This window comes from Catharus ustulatus, chromosome 14 (assembly GCF_009819885.2).
Source record: "Catharus ustulatus isolate bCatUst1 chromosome 14, bCatUst1.pri.v2, whole genome shotgun sequence".
In the NCBI taxonomy this organism is placed as follows: domain Eukaryota; kingdom Metazoa; phylum Chordata; class Aves; order Passeriformes; family Turdidae; genus Catharus; species Catharus ustulatus.
Genome location: NC_046234.1, coordinates 7641044 through 7658689, shown reverse-complemented (window position 1 = coordinate 7658689; position 17646 = coordinate 7641044). Strand labels below are relative to the sequence as shown.

At 47.3% G+C, this 17646-nt stretch overlaps 1 protein-coding gene across 6 annotated transcripts in view; it reads left to right on the top strand.

The window, feature by feature from the left end:
* Window positions 1-17646, top strand: part of ARHGEF9 (Cdc42 guanine nucleotide exchange factor 9) — a 192959-nt gene that overhangs the window by 22068 nt on the left and 153245 nt on the right. For 2 of the 6 annotated variants that reach the window (XM_033072394.2, XM_033072391.2), the window contains exon 1: window positions 13691-13781. Coding sequence is in view for 1 of the 6 variants with exons in the window: in XM_033072395.2 (XP_032928286.1) it covers window positions 945-3575; window positions 10113-10260; window positions 13672-13781 (2889 nt within the window). In the remaining 5 variants the exon portion in view is untranslated. Of the gene's footprint in view, window positions 1-876; window positions 3576-10112; window positions 10261-13671; window positions 13782-17646 lie in introns of those variants that run through there. The other 4 variants (XM_033072395.2, XM_033072393.2, XM_033072390.2 and 1 more) reach the window with 4 other exon arrangements.

The window sequence follows — 17646 nt, the reverse complement described above, 5'->3', positions numbered from 1 at the left end:
TGCCTGGCATGTAGTTCTGCTTTCTAGATAGCAAACCCAGAACCAACAGGTGCTACCCCAGGAAGCTGTAATATGGAGATTCCTGGAACCTCCAGGAAGCTGTAATATGGAGACAGGGCAGATTCCAGTGGAAGGGAAGCTTTAGGAGCTGAGCAGGAGTTCAGCTGTGTTTGTTGTTGGTTTACAGTGCTTTCCATTGCTGCTCTGGATGGGGGAGCTGTATTTTTAATTCTGTCCATGAACTCACTTGAGGGGAACGTGTTTTTTGTAGCATTGAGTGGTGGCCAAGCAGCTTTCATTGAGCAGAGCAGTGCCAGGAGGAATTCCCATGCTGGTGCCATCACTACTGTGTGCAAAACCTGGCTTGGATATTCCATGAGTTTTCTGATGTTGTAGTATTTTAAGAGTTGTATTGCTTCCAGGAAAAGGCTTATCCTGACTTTTCTTTGAATGGCTGCCTGCAGAGACTGAGCTGTTGGGAGCATGGTGGCAGTTCCTGGCAGATGGGGATGGTGGAGATGACAGTGACATGTGCAGGGACACTCACTGGAATTTCCTCTCTCCTCTCTGCCATGAACTTTTGATGTGTTTAACTTGCAAAATGAAGATATGATTCATGGGATTCTGAGCATACTTTGTGGTAACTTTATTAGTGCAGGAAGTTTATTTGTGGTCACTAAATGTTCAGTCATTTAAATCAAATTTAAGTAGCTTTAAAATTTATATGGTTTGGAAGCAAAATTTCAGCCTCCCTTGAATCAATGGGGAAAACCACCACAGCCACTGGGATGAGGTTTGTCTTGTGATGCTTTAAGAAATGCATCTTCTAAAAGTTTTCTGCTCCTAATTGCATCCCTTTGTTCTTTTCCCTTACAGTCTTGTGAAGAAAGCAGTCTGAGGACCATGCATCCGTGACTCCTGGAGCCTGCCTGTGAGCCAGGGCGATGGAAGTTCTAGAGGGCCGCCGGCGTACTGCTTCCATGAGCATTCCCAATGGATATGCCAACAGGATTTTCCAGGGGAACATGGAGGGAGGGAGCACTGATGCCTTGGAGACCTGTGGTGCTGAGCACTGCGCCTCTGGCGATGCAAACCCCAGTGAGCAGGAGGAAACACACAGGTATAAGAAAACATCCAAGGGCAGCCGGATCTGGAATTTCGTCAGACGAAGGAAAGGACTCTCTACAAATAAAGACAGACCCCAGTCCATGATTCTGCTGGGAGTTGCCTCTGAGGCGTCAGAATTAAAGAAACCATCTTTCATGGACAGGGTACGCTCGTCAAAAAAGGGAAGATCCTCCAGGAGGCCCAAGAATGTGGATTTGAGAACATCCAGAGTGCAGGATGGGTGTGACCCTGAGGAGGACCTTCACTGCAGTGGGCAGAGAGCTGTCTACAGGGTGAAGAAGCTGGGTGATGGCCGCAGGCCCTCCCGCCACTCCTACGCGGGGTACATTGAGGATTTGGACTCTTCTTTTGAGGACATAGAGCTGAACATCAGCATTCCTGAACTCGATACCACTGACAGTAAATGTCTCAGGGATATCAGTGGCAGATTACACAGTGAGGATAATGATGGTAACTGCCACAGAGCACCAGCCAGGAAGAGCGAGTCTTTGAATTTGGAACACGTTAAGAGTCCTGCAATTACAGAAGGGGACAATCAAAAGAGGTGTGCTGTGCTCCCACAGGAGAGCAGGAGAGGAAGGAGCTCTGATGTCTGGAGCTATCTGAAAGGAATTTCATTAGCTAGCAAAGATAATTCAAAGCTCCTGGATCAAAGGGCTGAAACCAATTTCCAGAACTTAGAAAATACGACGGATCATTCCGTTTCTTACTTGGACTTTGATACGAGATGTGAGGAGAATCTCAGCCAGCGGAAAAAATCAAACGGTGCTGCCAAAGCCACTCACTTTGGGGGTGTTGTGAGGTTCCTGAGCAGCGTGGCCGAGGCAGCTCGGCGGCTGCGAGGCTCCTCGAGGGCGTTTTCCCCCGATGAGAAGAGGCCCCAGCGCAGTTTCCGGGGCCGCAGGCAGGATGTTGGCTCCCCCAAGGAGGGTTTGGTTTTGGAGAACGAGAGCGCCAAGGCCTTTTGCACGGTGGGAGCCTGTCTGCAGTCCCCGGATTCCGGCACCTGGGAGAACCTGAGCTTTGAGAGTTTAGCGGGGAAGGAGCACTGCAAAAGCATGGATGGGCTGAAAGGCCTTGGTTCCTCTGGCCTGGACAGTGACAATGACAGGCTTAATGGAACCTCATGTGCTCCCTCTGGGCCAGAACCATCCATGTCCCAGCTGGCAGAGCTCGCAGATGGATCTTTCATTGAGCTGAACAGCAGAGACCCCCCTGAGGATCTGGTTGAACTTCCACAGACGACTCTGGCTGAACCGATTCACGACTTGGGCACGACTCCAGAGAAGAACCAGGTCATGGCCAGGGACCTGCTGCCCTCCCATGATCTTCCTGTGAATAGTCAGGATTCTGGGGACCTGGGCTGTTCTCCAGCTGCCAGTGGGGACTTTTCTGCAGAAACTGAAGTGCAGACCCACCTCTCACAGGTATTGCCAACTAAACTTGATTCTGGGGATGTGGTTTGTGCCCCAGTGGTTGCTAAAGGCATGGATCCATCTCCAGCTGTTGCTCAGGAGCTTTCAGAGACAGAACTGGATAATCAGGACTTGAGAAATCCTGAGCTGCCTTTGCAAAACTTGTCTGGAGGCGAACTGGAGTTTGAAGACACTGGCAGTACCCTGGAGAGGGTCATGGGCAGGGACCTGCCACCTTCTCTTGATCTTCCCAACAATTACCTGGATGCTACAGATCTGGGCTGTTCTCCAGCTGCTGATGGTGCCTTTCCTGCAGTGACTGAGGCTCAGACCCACCTTCCACAGACAGCACTGACTGAACTTGATACTGAGGACGTGGCTTGTGCCCCAGTGATTGCTAAAGACACAGCTCCATCTCCAGCTCTGGCTCAGGAAATTTCAAGGACAGAACTGGATAATCAGGACTTGAGAAATCCTGAGCTGCCTTTGCAATACTTGTTGGGAGGTGAGCTGGGGATTCAGGGCAGTTCTCCAGAGACATCACAGGTTGTGGCTAGGGATGTGCCACCTTCTCCTGATCTTCCTGGGAATAAGCTGGGTGCTGTGGGCTTGGACCATTCCCCAGCTGCCAATGGTGATTTCTCTGCATCACCTGAGGTTCTGATCCACCTTCCCCAGGCAGCTGTGACTGCAGAGGTCCAAGACACTCTCAGTAGACTGGAAAAGAGTCAGGTCATGGGCAGGGACCTGCCACCTTCTCCTGACATTCCTGAGAATATTCTGGATGCTGCGGACATGGGGTGTTCCGCAGTTGCCGACGTGGATTTTTCTGTAGTGACTTTTTTGAAGTGTTCCACAGTGAAAAGGCAGAGTTTGGAACGGCCTGGTGGCCGCAGTAAAAAGCGGGGAGCCACTTCATTTGTGGAACAAAACTCTGTGGAGGTCATGGACAGAGTGGAAGAGTTTGAGTGCAGGCCCTTCCAAGTGCACGTCTCGAGGATCGTCTCTTCCGGACGCCTCAAAAATGGAAAGGTAGGAGCAACTTTGTCAGGTTTGCAAGACCACACTGTTGGACATCTCAAAAAGCTGGTTTGCACTTGAAAGCATTTTTGTACATCCCTCATTGGGATTTCCAGCTATGGAGGTTGTTCTGTGAATGGTGGCTGCAGACAGAGCTTTTAGATCAGTCCGAGTCTGAGCTCTTAAACCTCCAGAGCTTCTTCTCCTATGACCCTTTGTGTGTATCAGTGTCTCTTGAAGGGGGTGTAGCAGTCTATTCCTTTAGTTTTTTTCCTCTCTGCATTTAGGTTCATTTGAAGTAGAAGCTCCTAAGAAGCGAGGTTTTAGCAAATTGAGAGTTTTTAAGTGTGCCCTGAGCAAGCAGAATTCGGCAATTGCACTTTGCTGGAAACACAGGGCAGTTTTCTGTGTGTTTTCTGAGTTTTCTTACCTAAAATAGTTGTAGGGGTGATGGGATGGGTGATGAATGACAGGTGAGCAATGTTAGTGGCTCCAGTCATGGCAGGACAAGCAAGTCTTTCAAAGCCCTTAAAATCTTCAAAACGTTTAAGTGGGCACTGCATTTTGGACTGGGTTTTGGGTATTATAAATCTGTCTTGTCCAGCTGATTGCTGTGAAACCACAGAAGTCCTGTGGAGCCAGTGTGGAGCCCAGCTTTAGGGTTCTTTTGGGTACCTGCTGGTTAGCTGAGGCTGGAATGAGGACTTTTTCTTTTTTCAAGGTGCCTGGTAGAAAAATTAAGTTGATTTGTGAAGAAACTTTCTCTTTTCCTTTTGGGTTTGGAGCAACAAGAGATATTCCAGAGGTGGTGACACTGTTGCCTGTTGGAAAAGGGGTCACAGTAACTTCTGAGCCAAGAGGGGAAGTGTTTGAAAATTGGCAGCAGATTAGAAATGCTGGGGGAAAAAATCTGAACTTCTGACTTGCAGCTAAAACAGGCAGCAGTATTGTTAGTTATTCCTGGTTTTGTTTCTCTGCTCTGTTTTATGTAATCCAAAGAATTACAAAAGCTCTCTGTAATCCCAGGCACTCCAGAGTGAGTAGTGGTTGGTCACTTCTTGGGGTTTCTGGAAGAAACATTTTCAGGAGGAACTTGAGAGGGCTGTGGTTTGATATCCCTTTCCAGAGACCAAGCTGAAAGTACTCTGGGCAAGAGCAAGATGAGAGAGGCACAAAAGGATGGAGTGGAGCAGAGGGAAATCCCAGCACCCTTTCCCAGAGCAGCCACGTCCCTGCTGGGAGGGCAGGGACTGCCTTGTCTGATCCCAGCACTCCCAGGCACAATCCCAGTGCTTTCCCAGCTCAGCTGTGTGAACAGGAGATGCCTCAAGTCCCAGCTCAGCTGTTGCAGCTCCCTAACATGACCAGGGAACTTAAATATGGTGCTTGAGATAACTGGGCAGGAAACCTCCCCCAAGTTCCCGTGGAGCGTGGCGATAGCACACGACCTCCGGGCTGCTGCAGTTTCCTCTGGCTGGGAGGGCTGGCTGCTCCTGGCAGGAGCTGCAGCAGGGTGGGAGGGAAAGCAGGCAGCCCCACTGGGGCTGGGAGCACCTCCTGCACCCCAGAACTCCTGCTGCAGGTGTGGTGGTGATCCTGTGCAGCAATCTGGTGGTGGCACCAAAGCCAGAGCAGGGGGAGGCTGAAGGAGGGATGTCCTGGACAGGAACAGCCCTTCAGAGTCTGCCAGCAGTTCCAGTAACAAATGACCTGAGATACCCCGGGGATTTGCTCGCCTATCTCCCATCAGGGAGCGGCACTCGGAAACACTTTACCAAAAATAAACATGGAAGAGGAGTAACTTCAGCCTGAGCGTGACAGTAGCAGCAAACTCCAGCCCCTTATTGTTTTAGGGCTCAATCCATCTCTTGGCTGGCACCTGTTCCTCAGGACAGTTGCTGGCCCTGCTGCCTCCACTCCAGGCTGCTCTGATGAGCTGTAGGATTTGGATTTCAAGGGAGGTGCTCAACCACAGGCAGGGAGAAGGTGCTGCCAGGATGGGGTGGCTTGGCCAGGCCAGCTGCTCTGAGCAAGTTCCCACTGTGTGAGCAGAGTAGGGCAGAAAGCATTTCCCAAACAACTTAAACATTGCCCCAAAAAAACCATAAAAGTGCCTTTTCCCACAGAGGCTTCTGTGAGGAGATGGTGGGAGAAACTGAGGCTGGTGTAGCACAAGGGATGCTGGAATGGGATTTAGGGGATCTGTACATTGGTTCTGTCAGTAAGTAAATCTGTTCAGTTGTATCTGCAATTAATGCCCCTGCTTTTTGCTTTCCTGGTCTTGCCTTTGAAAATTCTAATGTCATTGGGCAGGAGCTGAGTGATATTATGGGCAAGTAGTTTGGTAGGATTTGATCCTGGTGCTTTGAAGGAAATAGCATTGCAACAGCATTTAATAAAAGCAGATGTAGAAAAGCACATCCCTGATTGTTGCTTTCAGACCCCATCCCAAATTCTCATGTGTTCTGGGGACTTGTGAAATAGTGGAGATAAAATGTTTTGAAGAATTGGAAGAACAGTAAAGGTGAAAACAAATTGTCAGTGGGAAATTCATTACTCCATTCTTGCTGCTGCAGCTCTGGAATCACTGTGCCATCCTTATTGTGAGATATGAGAAATGGAGTAAAAGATGACATAGAGGTTGTACTAGTTTTTGGACAGTTTCTGTTTTTCATGTCTCCACTGAAGTGAATTATCCTCCTCCAACCTCTAAAACCAGCACAGCATCCCAACAGGGGACCTGCTGCTGCAGGAAGTCAGGCATAGCCCCAGGAGTTTTTGAGATTTCCAGTAGCTTGAGATGATGCAGCTTTGATACAATTTATTTTGCAATTCCAGCCTTCCATCAGGGTTCCAAACTGGCTGGTGTTCCATGGACAGGGTTTGTGGGTGATTTGACACCTCCTTTGGAGTGACACCAGGCAAGGCTGCAAAACAAGCATCTGAATTCACATTTCAGGTATCACTTTGGAGTTTTTCCAACCCAGAAACAAGTGTCAGGTTTATTTATGGCAGAGACATCTGCCGCAGGGTGAGGTCCCTGTTTGTCCCAGGGCCAGGACCAGGAGCATCTCAGAGCCTGTCACCCTGGCAGTGACAGAGCAGAGGGCTTTCACCGCAGTCTTTCTGTGCCCTCTGCTGGCTTCTTTGGGAAATAAGAGGTTTTTTTGACGGACCTAATCTTTTTCCTTGGGGTTCAGGATTTTATCTCCAAAGGGTTTGCAGGCTGCAGCTTGTTGTGGCTGTGCACAGAGCCCAGCTGGGTTTGTGAGGCCATTCTCTGGGGGAATTAGGTTTGCCAGAAGTGTGAAAATGAGATTTCCACAGGCTTGTCAGCCTTGACAAAAGCTGTGTCCCCTATAGATGAGGTGCCAGGCTGATGGGATGCTGTGCTTGGTTTCAGGGCTCTGTCAGGGGCTGTGTGCTCAAACTGCATCACTGCAGCTGTTTCTCCAGAGCAGCTGTTGAGGTTGTTCCTCCAAACCCTGTGCTCAGGATCCAAAGTGTCCCAGTGCCACAAAGGTGCTGCTGCTCAGGGTGACCCACGTGGGTTTGGGTGCTGTCAGGCCTTTAGGAGGTTTTTGGGCTCCCCCTGCCATAGCTGCTCCTGCTGTGTGGGAAAGCAGGAGCTCTCCCTGTGGTGGGTCCGACTGGAAGTGCAGGATTTACTGATTTGCCTGAGTGTGCACATGCCAGGGGCTGGGTTTGCAGATCTGCTGCCTGATAGCTGGGGCATAGCTCAGATCCTCCCACAGCTCTGGGGTTTGGCTTTAGTGCAGCTCCGAGTGCCTTTTCACAGGAGGAACATCCAGCAAAGTTCTCTTTTCTTTGCTGAGAAATTGCAGGTGATGCCCATCATGGCTTTCAGCTTGAGGTTGGTTTGTTGTGGGAGCAGCTGCAGGGATGGGATTGCTGAGTGGATTTATCCCTTCCCTCCCACTGCTGGATCACCCTGACCAGGAAATGATATCTGGGAGAGTTGATCTTCAGAGCTTTCTTCTTCTCCTGGTTTTCAGCTCCTGGGTTGTGTCTCAGCCTGCTGTAACAAAAGACTTTATAGTCCTTCCAAATAAAGAAATAGTGCTTTACTTTCTAAATCCTGCTGTTGCCAACAGAGCACTATGTTCCTCTCTGCAGAGAGGTGCAATTTACTTGCAGAATGAAGATTTTGGGTATTTATGGCTTTTAATATGGTTGTGTCTGACAATCATTTTATTTTTAGAGGAGACAAAACTTCTAAAGCCTATCTGCAAGCTGTTCAGATTCTTGTATTCATAATAACCAGGAGGTGCTAGCAAAACCTTGAATTAAAGCCTATATTTAGTGCTATCTATAGTGGGGTAGGGTTTTTTGGGAAGCATATTTTTAACATTATCAGGGAAAGGCAGGTTGAGTTTGCAAAGCTGATAGGCTTTGCATGTTTATAGAACCAGCCATGGAACACATGGATAATTCAGATTTCCACATGTTTCCTTTAAATGCATGATATGTCTGTCCTTTATCCCATTCCCAGCCTCATAAATTAAAACAGGAATCAGAGTAGGGATGGGAAGGGCAGCTCTGGGCATTGCAGGCCTTGTGCTAAATTCCAATTCTCCAATTGTCCAAAATTCCCTGGATGGCAGGTTTTCTTTGGCTTTTCCCTCCTCCCAGCTGTTTTCCAGCCAAGAGAAGTGTGCTGGCTCGCTGGATGTGATGCTGGTGCTGGGAGATGGAGCTTTAATTCATCCACAGCTTTCTTTTGGGGTAATTACAGCCTGTCTGCTTTGCTCTTCATCTGTAAATGAAAATAACAGCACATCAGTGAAAATGAGCTGTTGGAATCTTGAGGATGGATCCACCAAACCATCCCAGGCACTCAGTTATTAGCAGGCTCATGGAAGTGTGACAGATGTGTCTGTGATGGAGCCTAGAAACCTCCCAGAGAGGAACTCCTCCTGTTTGCTTCCCCTGACCTTTGTAGAAGAATTTTTCGTTCTGATTTCTTGACTCTAAGATTATCCACGAGACTTCCACAGTGTCACATGTCACACAGTATGAAATGAAAAGTAGGAGTTTGAATTGTGATGTTTTTAAAAAGAACATTCCATTCTGCAAAATGTCATGGTCCAGTTGTCGTTTTTAGGAACTTTTCCTCCTGGTATAGAATAATAAAATTTGCACTGTGGAAAACTCCAACATTTTTCTCCACTTAGCTGTAAATGCCAATTCTTTGGATCAGTGCTACCAAGCATTAAGGTGTAACTGAGGTATTTGGCCATTTGATGGGTGCTTCAATCAATTTCAGCTGTTTTATTCAAGTAAATATGTTGTAGGCTGTAGATGCAAGGACGTGTCTGGTTAGCTGCTGTCAGCAGTGAGCTGCCAACCCATCTGGCTGCTCTTTGCTGTCCCTTGCAAGCAGCCAGCCCTTGCTGCTGTGGGATCCTCAGCACCAGCTGATTACTGCCCTGGCTGTGTTGCTGTAGAGGCAGGTGTGACACACAAGAGGGCTGATACCTGTTTATTACAACATCACACTGTCTTTTATACCCTCTACACAGTTCACACTTTCTGCATTGGTCACAATTAGTCACCATAACAATCACTGGTGGAGAGTTCTCCACCCCTGTTCTTCCCAGGACCTTTCTGTAAATACTTTCCTCAGCTGTGGGGTTTTTTTCCTAGTTATCTTCTTTTTCACCTTTTTCACTTCTTGGTCTCCATGCCAACAACCTTGGTCAGAGAACACTTCTCAAAACAAACCTCATTTATTAACCCTCTCTAACTCAACAGACCAGCTGTGGGTCCTAATATACTACTGGGACTTGGGAATGGGAGAGCAGCAAGTGGGTCTCCACCAGGGTTACTCCCAGAAGTTCCTGGGACATTGAAAACTCACAGCTGTACAAGATCTGAGCCTGCTGAAATAGGGGCAGCAGGTCCTGACCCTGCAGTCAGAACTGCACTGGGTGCAGATTGCACTGTGTTGGGAATTCTGCATTATTGAATTGTATTATTGAACTGTGTTACTGTGTATTGTATTATTGAGTGTTGTATTATTGTGTATTCTTGTCTGTCCTCTGGTTCTCTGCCTGAGATTTGACTATTGTTGGTAAAAGGGTAGTGGTGATTTTATGCAGAAAGAAAATCTGCCCCGATTGTTTGGGAACTAAAAAACTTTAACACTAGAGAACAACAAACAGCAAACCTGAACAGTTTGTACTGAACAAACCAGGAAAGGTGGTACAGGGAGGCTTGATCCATCCACGAGGGCAAATGGACAAAAGCAGGTGTTTGGGCAGGGCAGGGGTATTTATGAACCTGGAGGAATTAGGGCAGAGTGGGTCCAATAAAGAAGGGCAATTATTGCAGCAAAAAGGAAGCAGTGATAACAAGGGAAGCAGAGAACTTTCTGACAATGATCAACATACTGGAACTGGAGGATACTGGGGGTGATTTTTACTCACCACTACTAAAAGGCTTTTCCCACACCCTTAACCCTTAATCTGCACTTATACTGGACCTGACTCCAGCAATAAAATCCTTCTTTTTCCCCTTTTCTTGCAGCCAACATCCCATCCTGCGCAGCCATCCGCACAGGCAGAGCCGTTCAAGGCGCTGGTGGAGCGCTGCCGCTCCGAGCCCCTGTCGCAGAGCACCCCCATGGGGCTGGACCAGCTGGGGGGGCGCATGCAGCACCTGCTCCGCAGACGTGGTGAGTCCCTGCTCTCCCTGCACAGCTGAGCCACCTCTTGGAGGCTTCTGGGTGCTTTGTGTTGTGTTTAGGTGGTACAGTAATTTGTGGGGTGTGGGTAATGAGAGTTAAGTTCACAGCGGTTAGTGTTAGTTGTAGGTTTGTCTGAAGCGATTTTCATTTTGGTTATAATGTATTATATACTATTTTAAAAGTATTTTAAATATATGACAATATTTTTATTATTATTATTTATAGGTAAATTTATGGGTTGTGAGTAATGAGAGTTAAATTCACAGCGGTTAGCGTTAGTTGTAGGTTCGTTTGAACCAATTTTAATTTTGGTTATAATGCATTATATAATTTAAAAATATATTTTTAATATACAGCAATTAATTAATATTTGTGTTATTATTTATAGGTAAATTTGTGGGTTGTGGGTAATAAGAGTTAAGTTCACAGTGGTTAGCATTAGTTGTAGGCTCGTTTGAAGTGACTTATTTTGGTTATAATGCAGTATATACTTTCTAAATGAATATTTTAAATACATGACAATAAATTTATTATTATTTATAGGTAAATTTATGGGTTGTGGGTAATAAAGAGTTAAGTTCACAGTGGTTAGCATTAGTTGTAGGTTTGTTTGAAACAGCTTAAATTTTGGTTATAATGCATTATATACTTTTTTCTGTATATTTTTAATATATAACAATTAATATTTTTATTATTATAGCCTATTATAACTATTAATATTATGGTGTTTATGTACTATTTTTTAATTATGAAAATTATGTTACAGTTTAAGTAAGAAGTTGCTGTTTAGTTTTCTTGCAGTGGAAAATTTTGAGGTTTTTTTACTTGTAATATTTTTTTTTTGTTTGCTTGTGAAAATTTTTTTGCTTTTTTTCTTTGAGATGGATTTATCCTTTGTTCTGAGTTATTAAAATTTTTTCTAACTTATTTTTCCTTTTGGCTTCTTAGTTTTCCAGTAAGACTAGCTCAGCAATTCTTTTCTTCTGTATCAAAATTTGCTATCATTTCTATTCCTTCTTCAAATTCTACATTCAAAAATCTTTCTGTTATACACACATATCTATAAAACCTTCCTGTCTAATCTTTATCTTTCCCAACATCTGGTTTTTGGGTGTCCCCCACGCTGCAGGGGCAGCAGGGGTGCAGAAGTCAGGAATGTGGTTTGCATCGTGCTGAGGCCAGGTGAGGGAGCTCTGAGAGCCTCATGCTGAGTTTTTCCTGCTGCCTAATAGGATCTCCTTGTGTACAGTGAAATAAAGCTGTTTTCTGCCTTTAATGTCTCTGAACAGTCCCCATAGTCTGGTTACAATAGGATGAGTGGGGTGGGCATGTGAGGAGTAAAAGCTGTTCAGCAACTGCTGTGAATTTATATTTGGTGTTTTTTTCTTTAATTCTTGCCCTCTAAGAATGCTCTGTGGTGAGTACTCACTGAGTACTCACGTTTGGAGGTGGTGAGTGATGATGGATGCTGAGATCACAACTCAAGTCTGATGTTTGTTTGTAAACACAAGAAATGAGGGGTTTTTTCCTTCTTGTGCTTGGGCACTTTTCATGATGGAGGAGGGAATCTCATGTGCCACACTGGGGTGACCTCTCTGCATTTGTCCTGCTCACAGTGACACCAGGGACAGCCCCCTGGAATGTCTGTGCTGGCAGGTAAATTGGCTGATGACAATAGATGACATCATTTTTTGAACCTCCTAATTAGAAAGATTGATAATGAGAGAAAGGAAATGATTTCCTGAAGGGCCACTGCTGGCATGGAGAATGCTGTGATTTAGTGATGGGCGAGCACAGGAGCTCTGCCAGATTGTGCTGGCATTGCTCGGGAGCACTCAGGGATCCAGGCAGCTGATGGATGGTGGCAACACATCAGCCTTCAGAACTGGGGAGGACAGGGCCAATTAACTGCCTGTGCTGTTAATTGATGGCTCTGCTGCTGGGGTGCAGAGGTTCCCAGCACAGGGGGGTCACACAGCCCCTCGGAGCGAGCCTTCCCTGTTTGCACATCCCTGCTCCATCCATCGCCTCTCTCCTGCTGTAATGGGCCCCGTGCTGCAGCCTGCCTCTCCAAGAGTCTCCAAAGTGAAACGTGGGCTGCTAAAAATAGCAGCAGGCTGCCTGCATCAGCACTGAGGAAATAGGTCTCAGTGCAATCTCTCTCCCAGCAACGCTGGAAGAAAATCAGGATGGCTGCCCAGGCAGCCTGCAGCAGCATCCCAGCCCTGCTGCTCTGGCCTGGGCCAGGCAGAGCCCCCACCTGTTTGGTTTGGGGCTCTCCACTCTCCCAAAGCCTGCAACCATTTATTCTGGTCTCAAACCCCTCAGGACTGGCACAGTCTGGAACCTCTGCCTGGTTAGAGGTACGTCAGGAAATTGAGCCTTGTGCATCTTTTAGGGAAGAATTGCAGAATTGCTGTTTCCTGTGGATCCCTGCTCCATGAGTGGGGTGAGGAGCCTCCAGGTGCTGGAAACACCTGTGGGGGTGCAGGTACCACATATGCCACTGCCTGCATCACGTGTACCTGTGCTGGCAGCTGCTGTGGGGACACCAGTGGTGCTCAGGTCTGTTTCCTTCCCTCCAGGGGATGTGGAGAGCCTGATGGAAGAAGGGATTAAAATCTAGCCTTGCCAAATGTGGGAGGGAAAACTGTGGTCTCATACAGAATGGCAGCTTCACCCCAAAAAGAGAGGGATAGGATATGGAGCTGAAAATTTTGATTGCTTGGAAAAGCAAAGCTCATTTGTCTCTTTTTCACAAGCTGCTTTGTGCCTGAGTAGTGCCATCTGCAAGGCTAGGCTGGGTCTGGTGTGAGTGGCATCACTCAAAGCTAGAGCAGAACTGTATATGTGAGGGCTTGGCCTGAAACACTGGGGGTTCAGCCCAGTTTCCTTAAAAAACCAGCTTTTATGGACTTACCCATTTCAGTTTTGTGTGTAAATTGGAGGAGCTGTTTCTTTTCCAAGGCCTGGATCCTGTGGCCCACAGTGGGTGTGCAGCTGGGATTGCTGCAGGTGCTGCTGCTGGAGCACTTGTGAGCAGGGAGCTGCTGCCCTGTGCACACTGGGGCAGGTTCAGAGGGTCTCCTGCTCCTGGCAGAGCATCCTGGCTCCACAGCCAGCTGGGCTGACCCCACCTCGGGATGTGGCTCCCAGCTCTGCCTTTTTGTAGTATCCAAGCTGCACTATTTCTCTTGTATCCCAAGAGCACTGAATAAAGCACCTAAATATACTCTGTGCTCTCTTTTTCTAAAGGAGAGGTTGAATGAGTCTCTTGCAAACAATTTTGTTTCTTTCATTTAAAAGAACAGCCTCCGCCCCCAGCCTGAGCTAAAGCACAGCATTTATCTTTTGTCATTCCTTTTTTTTTTTTTGTTCCCGTGGATTTTCTCCTGGCAGCTGAGAACGAGCAGGCTTCAAAGACCCTGAAGGTGCGCGGGAACTGCAGGAACGGCGGCCGTCGATGGAACCTCTTCAAGCCTGGAGCTGAGAAGCTGCAGATCAGTCGGGTAAGGAGCTGTGTGGAACGTGCCTCTGCCTGCTTCTCAGGGCTGGGATTTGCCTGCTTTGGGCTTTGTGTTGATAACAACATGCTTGACTAACAGCTTCTCCGTTCCTAGGTCCTTCAGCCACACATGGAGGGTTTTTTTGGGTTTGTTTATTATTTTGTAGCAATAAAAGCTTTGGTGCATTTGTGTTTTCCCCAAATCAGTCCCCTCAACGGGTAGCAGAGGATTTTGGATTGTCACTGGGCCTCCTGTGCCTGTGGCTGAGTGTTCCTTGCAGGTGGAGGGAACTGTGACGTTGCACATCGCCTTCAGATCTGCTCCCTGGTTTAGATGGGTTTATTTTTTCTCCTTCCTTTTTTAGCCCTGTGTCCTTTGGGTTTGGTGCTGCTCCCAGCACCATCTCGGTGACAAATCCATGTCATTGCTTCTTTCCCAAAGTGTTTTGCAAATATAGGCACAATCCACTTGGTTCTTTTTTTGTGAATGATGCTTCTGGTGGGGGAAGTGAAAGCTGTTGTGGGCCTGGGGGTGTCTGTGCTTTTCTCTGGGAAAAATTCAGAAAAGATGGCAAAAATGATATAATTTGTCTGATATGTTTCCTTGCTTGGGCAGGGGGTTGGACTTTTGCTGTGCCCTGTTTGAAGTGTGGAGGCCTTGGTTATTTCCTGGTCCTATTTTGGATTTGCAGTGCTCATGAGTGTGGTGTCACTGGTACCCAACAGCATTGTCCCAAACCCAATAGATTTCTGCAGACAGAGTTTTCTACTGAGCATGGCAGAAGAGGTTTAGCCCTTGTTGTTCCTCTGGGGCACAGGAACAAAGGATGATCTGGGAGCCAGGAATTTCCCTGCTGCAGTGGAGAAGGGAACTGACCTTCTGTTGTGTCTTTGTGGCTCTTTCCCTCCCCACTGCTGTCCTTCCTTACCAGACCTTTATTGTATTCCTTTCCCCTTTGATATTTGATGAACTGCCTTCCTGAAATGTGATTTCCAGGGGGGCCCTGGCCTCTGTGTGTGTTTTTCCATCGCAGGAGCAGTGAGTTGGCAGTGAGCGACGCTGACTTCTCCTTGTGTTGGGTGTTGGTTTCCAGGGAACACGTGCAGGAATGGACTGCTGGGCTTTTGGTGACTTTCTGGAATTCCATCTTGCATCACTTGTGTTTTCTTTGCTGAGTTTTTGTGGGCTGAGCTACAAAGGCAGAGCAGAGATAGCCAAGGAGTTCAGCTCTTCTTTTTCTCTTCCTTCCCTTTGGGTCCTGCCTCGCTGCCGAGACATGAACTTCTTCTTTCAACTCAGGAAAGCTGTTCTGGTTTTAGACAAGCTGAACATCTAAAGCTTTGAACAAAGTTTTCCTGGAAGATAAAATGATCCAGATCCAATAAAGCTGTTTGTCCTTGGGGCCAGGGTAAAGGCAGGTGACTGCAGAGCAGCAAAATCTCCCTGTTGTGCAGTGTGCAATGTCTCAGGTGTGTTATCCATGTTCAGGATCTGGTACTGTAATTAATCACTTTATTACACCTCAATTAATCACTTTATTAATCCTTTAAGAGGAACCTTTGCAGCTGTCTTAGTTTAGGGCAAGCTTGGAAGAAAACCTCTAAAAGGGTTCTTTTAGAAAGCAAACTCAAGCAGCCCTCCCCCGCCTGGTTTGGGAAAAGAATTATTAAAGAAAAAACTGGTTTATTTATAGACAAAGCATTTACTAGTGCAAAAAAAAAAAAAAAAAGAACAATATTAAAAAATAAAATATTTTGCTGCTTTGAAGAAATGACAAACTTTCATAGCTGTCCTGGAGGCCCTCCTGGAAGCCAAGGCGCTGTTCTGACACAAAATTGCTCCTGAATTATCTGTGCCCTCGGCATCCTGATAAACCCAGGCCTGTTTCTGATTGCAAACAGAGTCCAGATTACATCAGAGACCCTTGGAGAAGCTGTGGAAAGCTGAAAGCTCAGCAAACCAAACACCCTGCTGAGGTTTGGGAATGGTTAGCTAAGAACTGCTTCTCCTTGGTGCTGGCTGGGAGGGATGTGGAACTGGGGAGGGAAGTGAGCTGTTTGTGACCCCAGAAATCTGGGGGTACTGTTTGGCTCAGCCATACCAAAAACCTGTGCCCCACTGAGGCAGAGAAGTGGGTTTGGGGAGGCCTGTTCATAAAGCAGCTTGGTTTTAAATCGTGGCAAACAGGCAGCTCTGAAACCTTTGCTGGGGTTTATAAATCAGAGGTGCTGTGCTAGTGCTGCAGGGGCAGGATACATAAATGTGGCTCACAAAAGTGCTGGAGAAGTCATCTGTCACCTCTGCCCCAAGCTCAGTGAAGATCTACAGGGTTGCAAATCACCTCCTGGCCAGAGAGAAGTTTCTGCTCTGGCAAGATGTGTAAATCTGGGGTGAGATTTGTGGGCTTGGGTGTCTCTTGGCAGGTGCTTTCATTGACAGCTGACACCAGTGAGGTGGCAGAGCAGTGCAGGAAGCAGAGATTTATCCTTCCAGGCAAGAGTGTCTGAAGTCTGGGCACAAGCTGGAGAAGTTTTTTATGGAGTAGGTAAGGTCACTGCTCCCACTTTGTAGGTGGGAATAAGAAACTGAAGCACTGGAGGGTGGTACATGTAGAGCCATACAATGTTTTGTTTTATTTCTCTCCTCATTTAGGAAGCAGGTAAAAATAAATAAGGTCAGGCTTCTAAAAGCTTTCAGTCTTGAATTTTTTTTTTCCAGAGTACACTCTTCAGCCTGGAGAAAACTGTGTTGGAGCAGTTTATGTGCAGAGCATTTTGGTTTAGCACTCAGGTCACTTTTGCCTTTATGGGAGCAGTTTGGCACAATCAAGAGCAACTAGCAGGAGACCTCAAGGTGCCCTGAACTGGAGGCTTTGCTGCAGCAGAGGTTGCAGAGTGCCCTGAAAGGCTGCCCTGACAGGACCCTCAGCATCTCTCTGGCCTCTGATTTCCCCTCAGGCAGGTCCTGGCAGCTGGGATGTGGCTGATGCTCGGGGCAAGGGGAGCAGTGAGTTCCCTTGTGCAGCCCCAGAGCGGTGCTGGGAGGTGTTGGTGGCCTGGATGGCAGAAGCAGAGGGTGACAGTCCCTGACCCAAATCACTGGCCTCTGCTGCCCCTTGTGAGCTGCCCAGTCAAAATCATCAGAGCTTTTTGGAGACAGATGCTCTGGGGATGTGCTCCAGGAGGAATCACAGAATCACTAGGTTGGAAGAAACCCTTAAGATCATTGAGTCCAACCCATGCCCTAACACCACCTCAGCTAAACACTGAGTGCCACATCCAATCTTTTTCTAAAAGAAGGGAGATTCAGCCCTTCCTAAAACAGGCAGCCTCCTCTCAGTGTGTGGATGTGTGTTAATTCTCTCTGTCTTACCTGAGAGATTTAATTTCCAGCCTTTAAAGATGAACTGCAGCCATTCCTGTTCTCTGCTCCCTCCCTCCCTTCCTGCCCTGCCTGTGTACAAGGGACTAAAGCCCGAATTTATATGCTGGAGGAAGCCACTGTTAATTAGCTAGACTGGAAACTTTGCATGAGAGGAGCTTCTTTGACATCCCCATACTAATAATAGGCAGGCCTACTGTGCAGAGGTGTTGAATATTCACAAAACCCACCCCCCCAGCCTGTCCTTTCTCCTCTGGAAGTCAGGAGCTCTTTCCAGAGGCTGGTGGGGGGTTGCCAGAGTGATGATGGTGGATGTGCCAGGCTGCAGCTCCCCAGAGCTAAATCCCCACTGGCTGTGTTTATGAGGAATAGGAAATTCAGGCAACGTGCAGCCTGCAGGAGAACAGAGTGAAGGGGAAGTTGATTTGGGTGGGAATGCTGCTTGGTATTCAGGGCCAGCTCTCCTGCCTGCTATTTTTATCCCCTC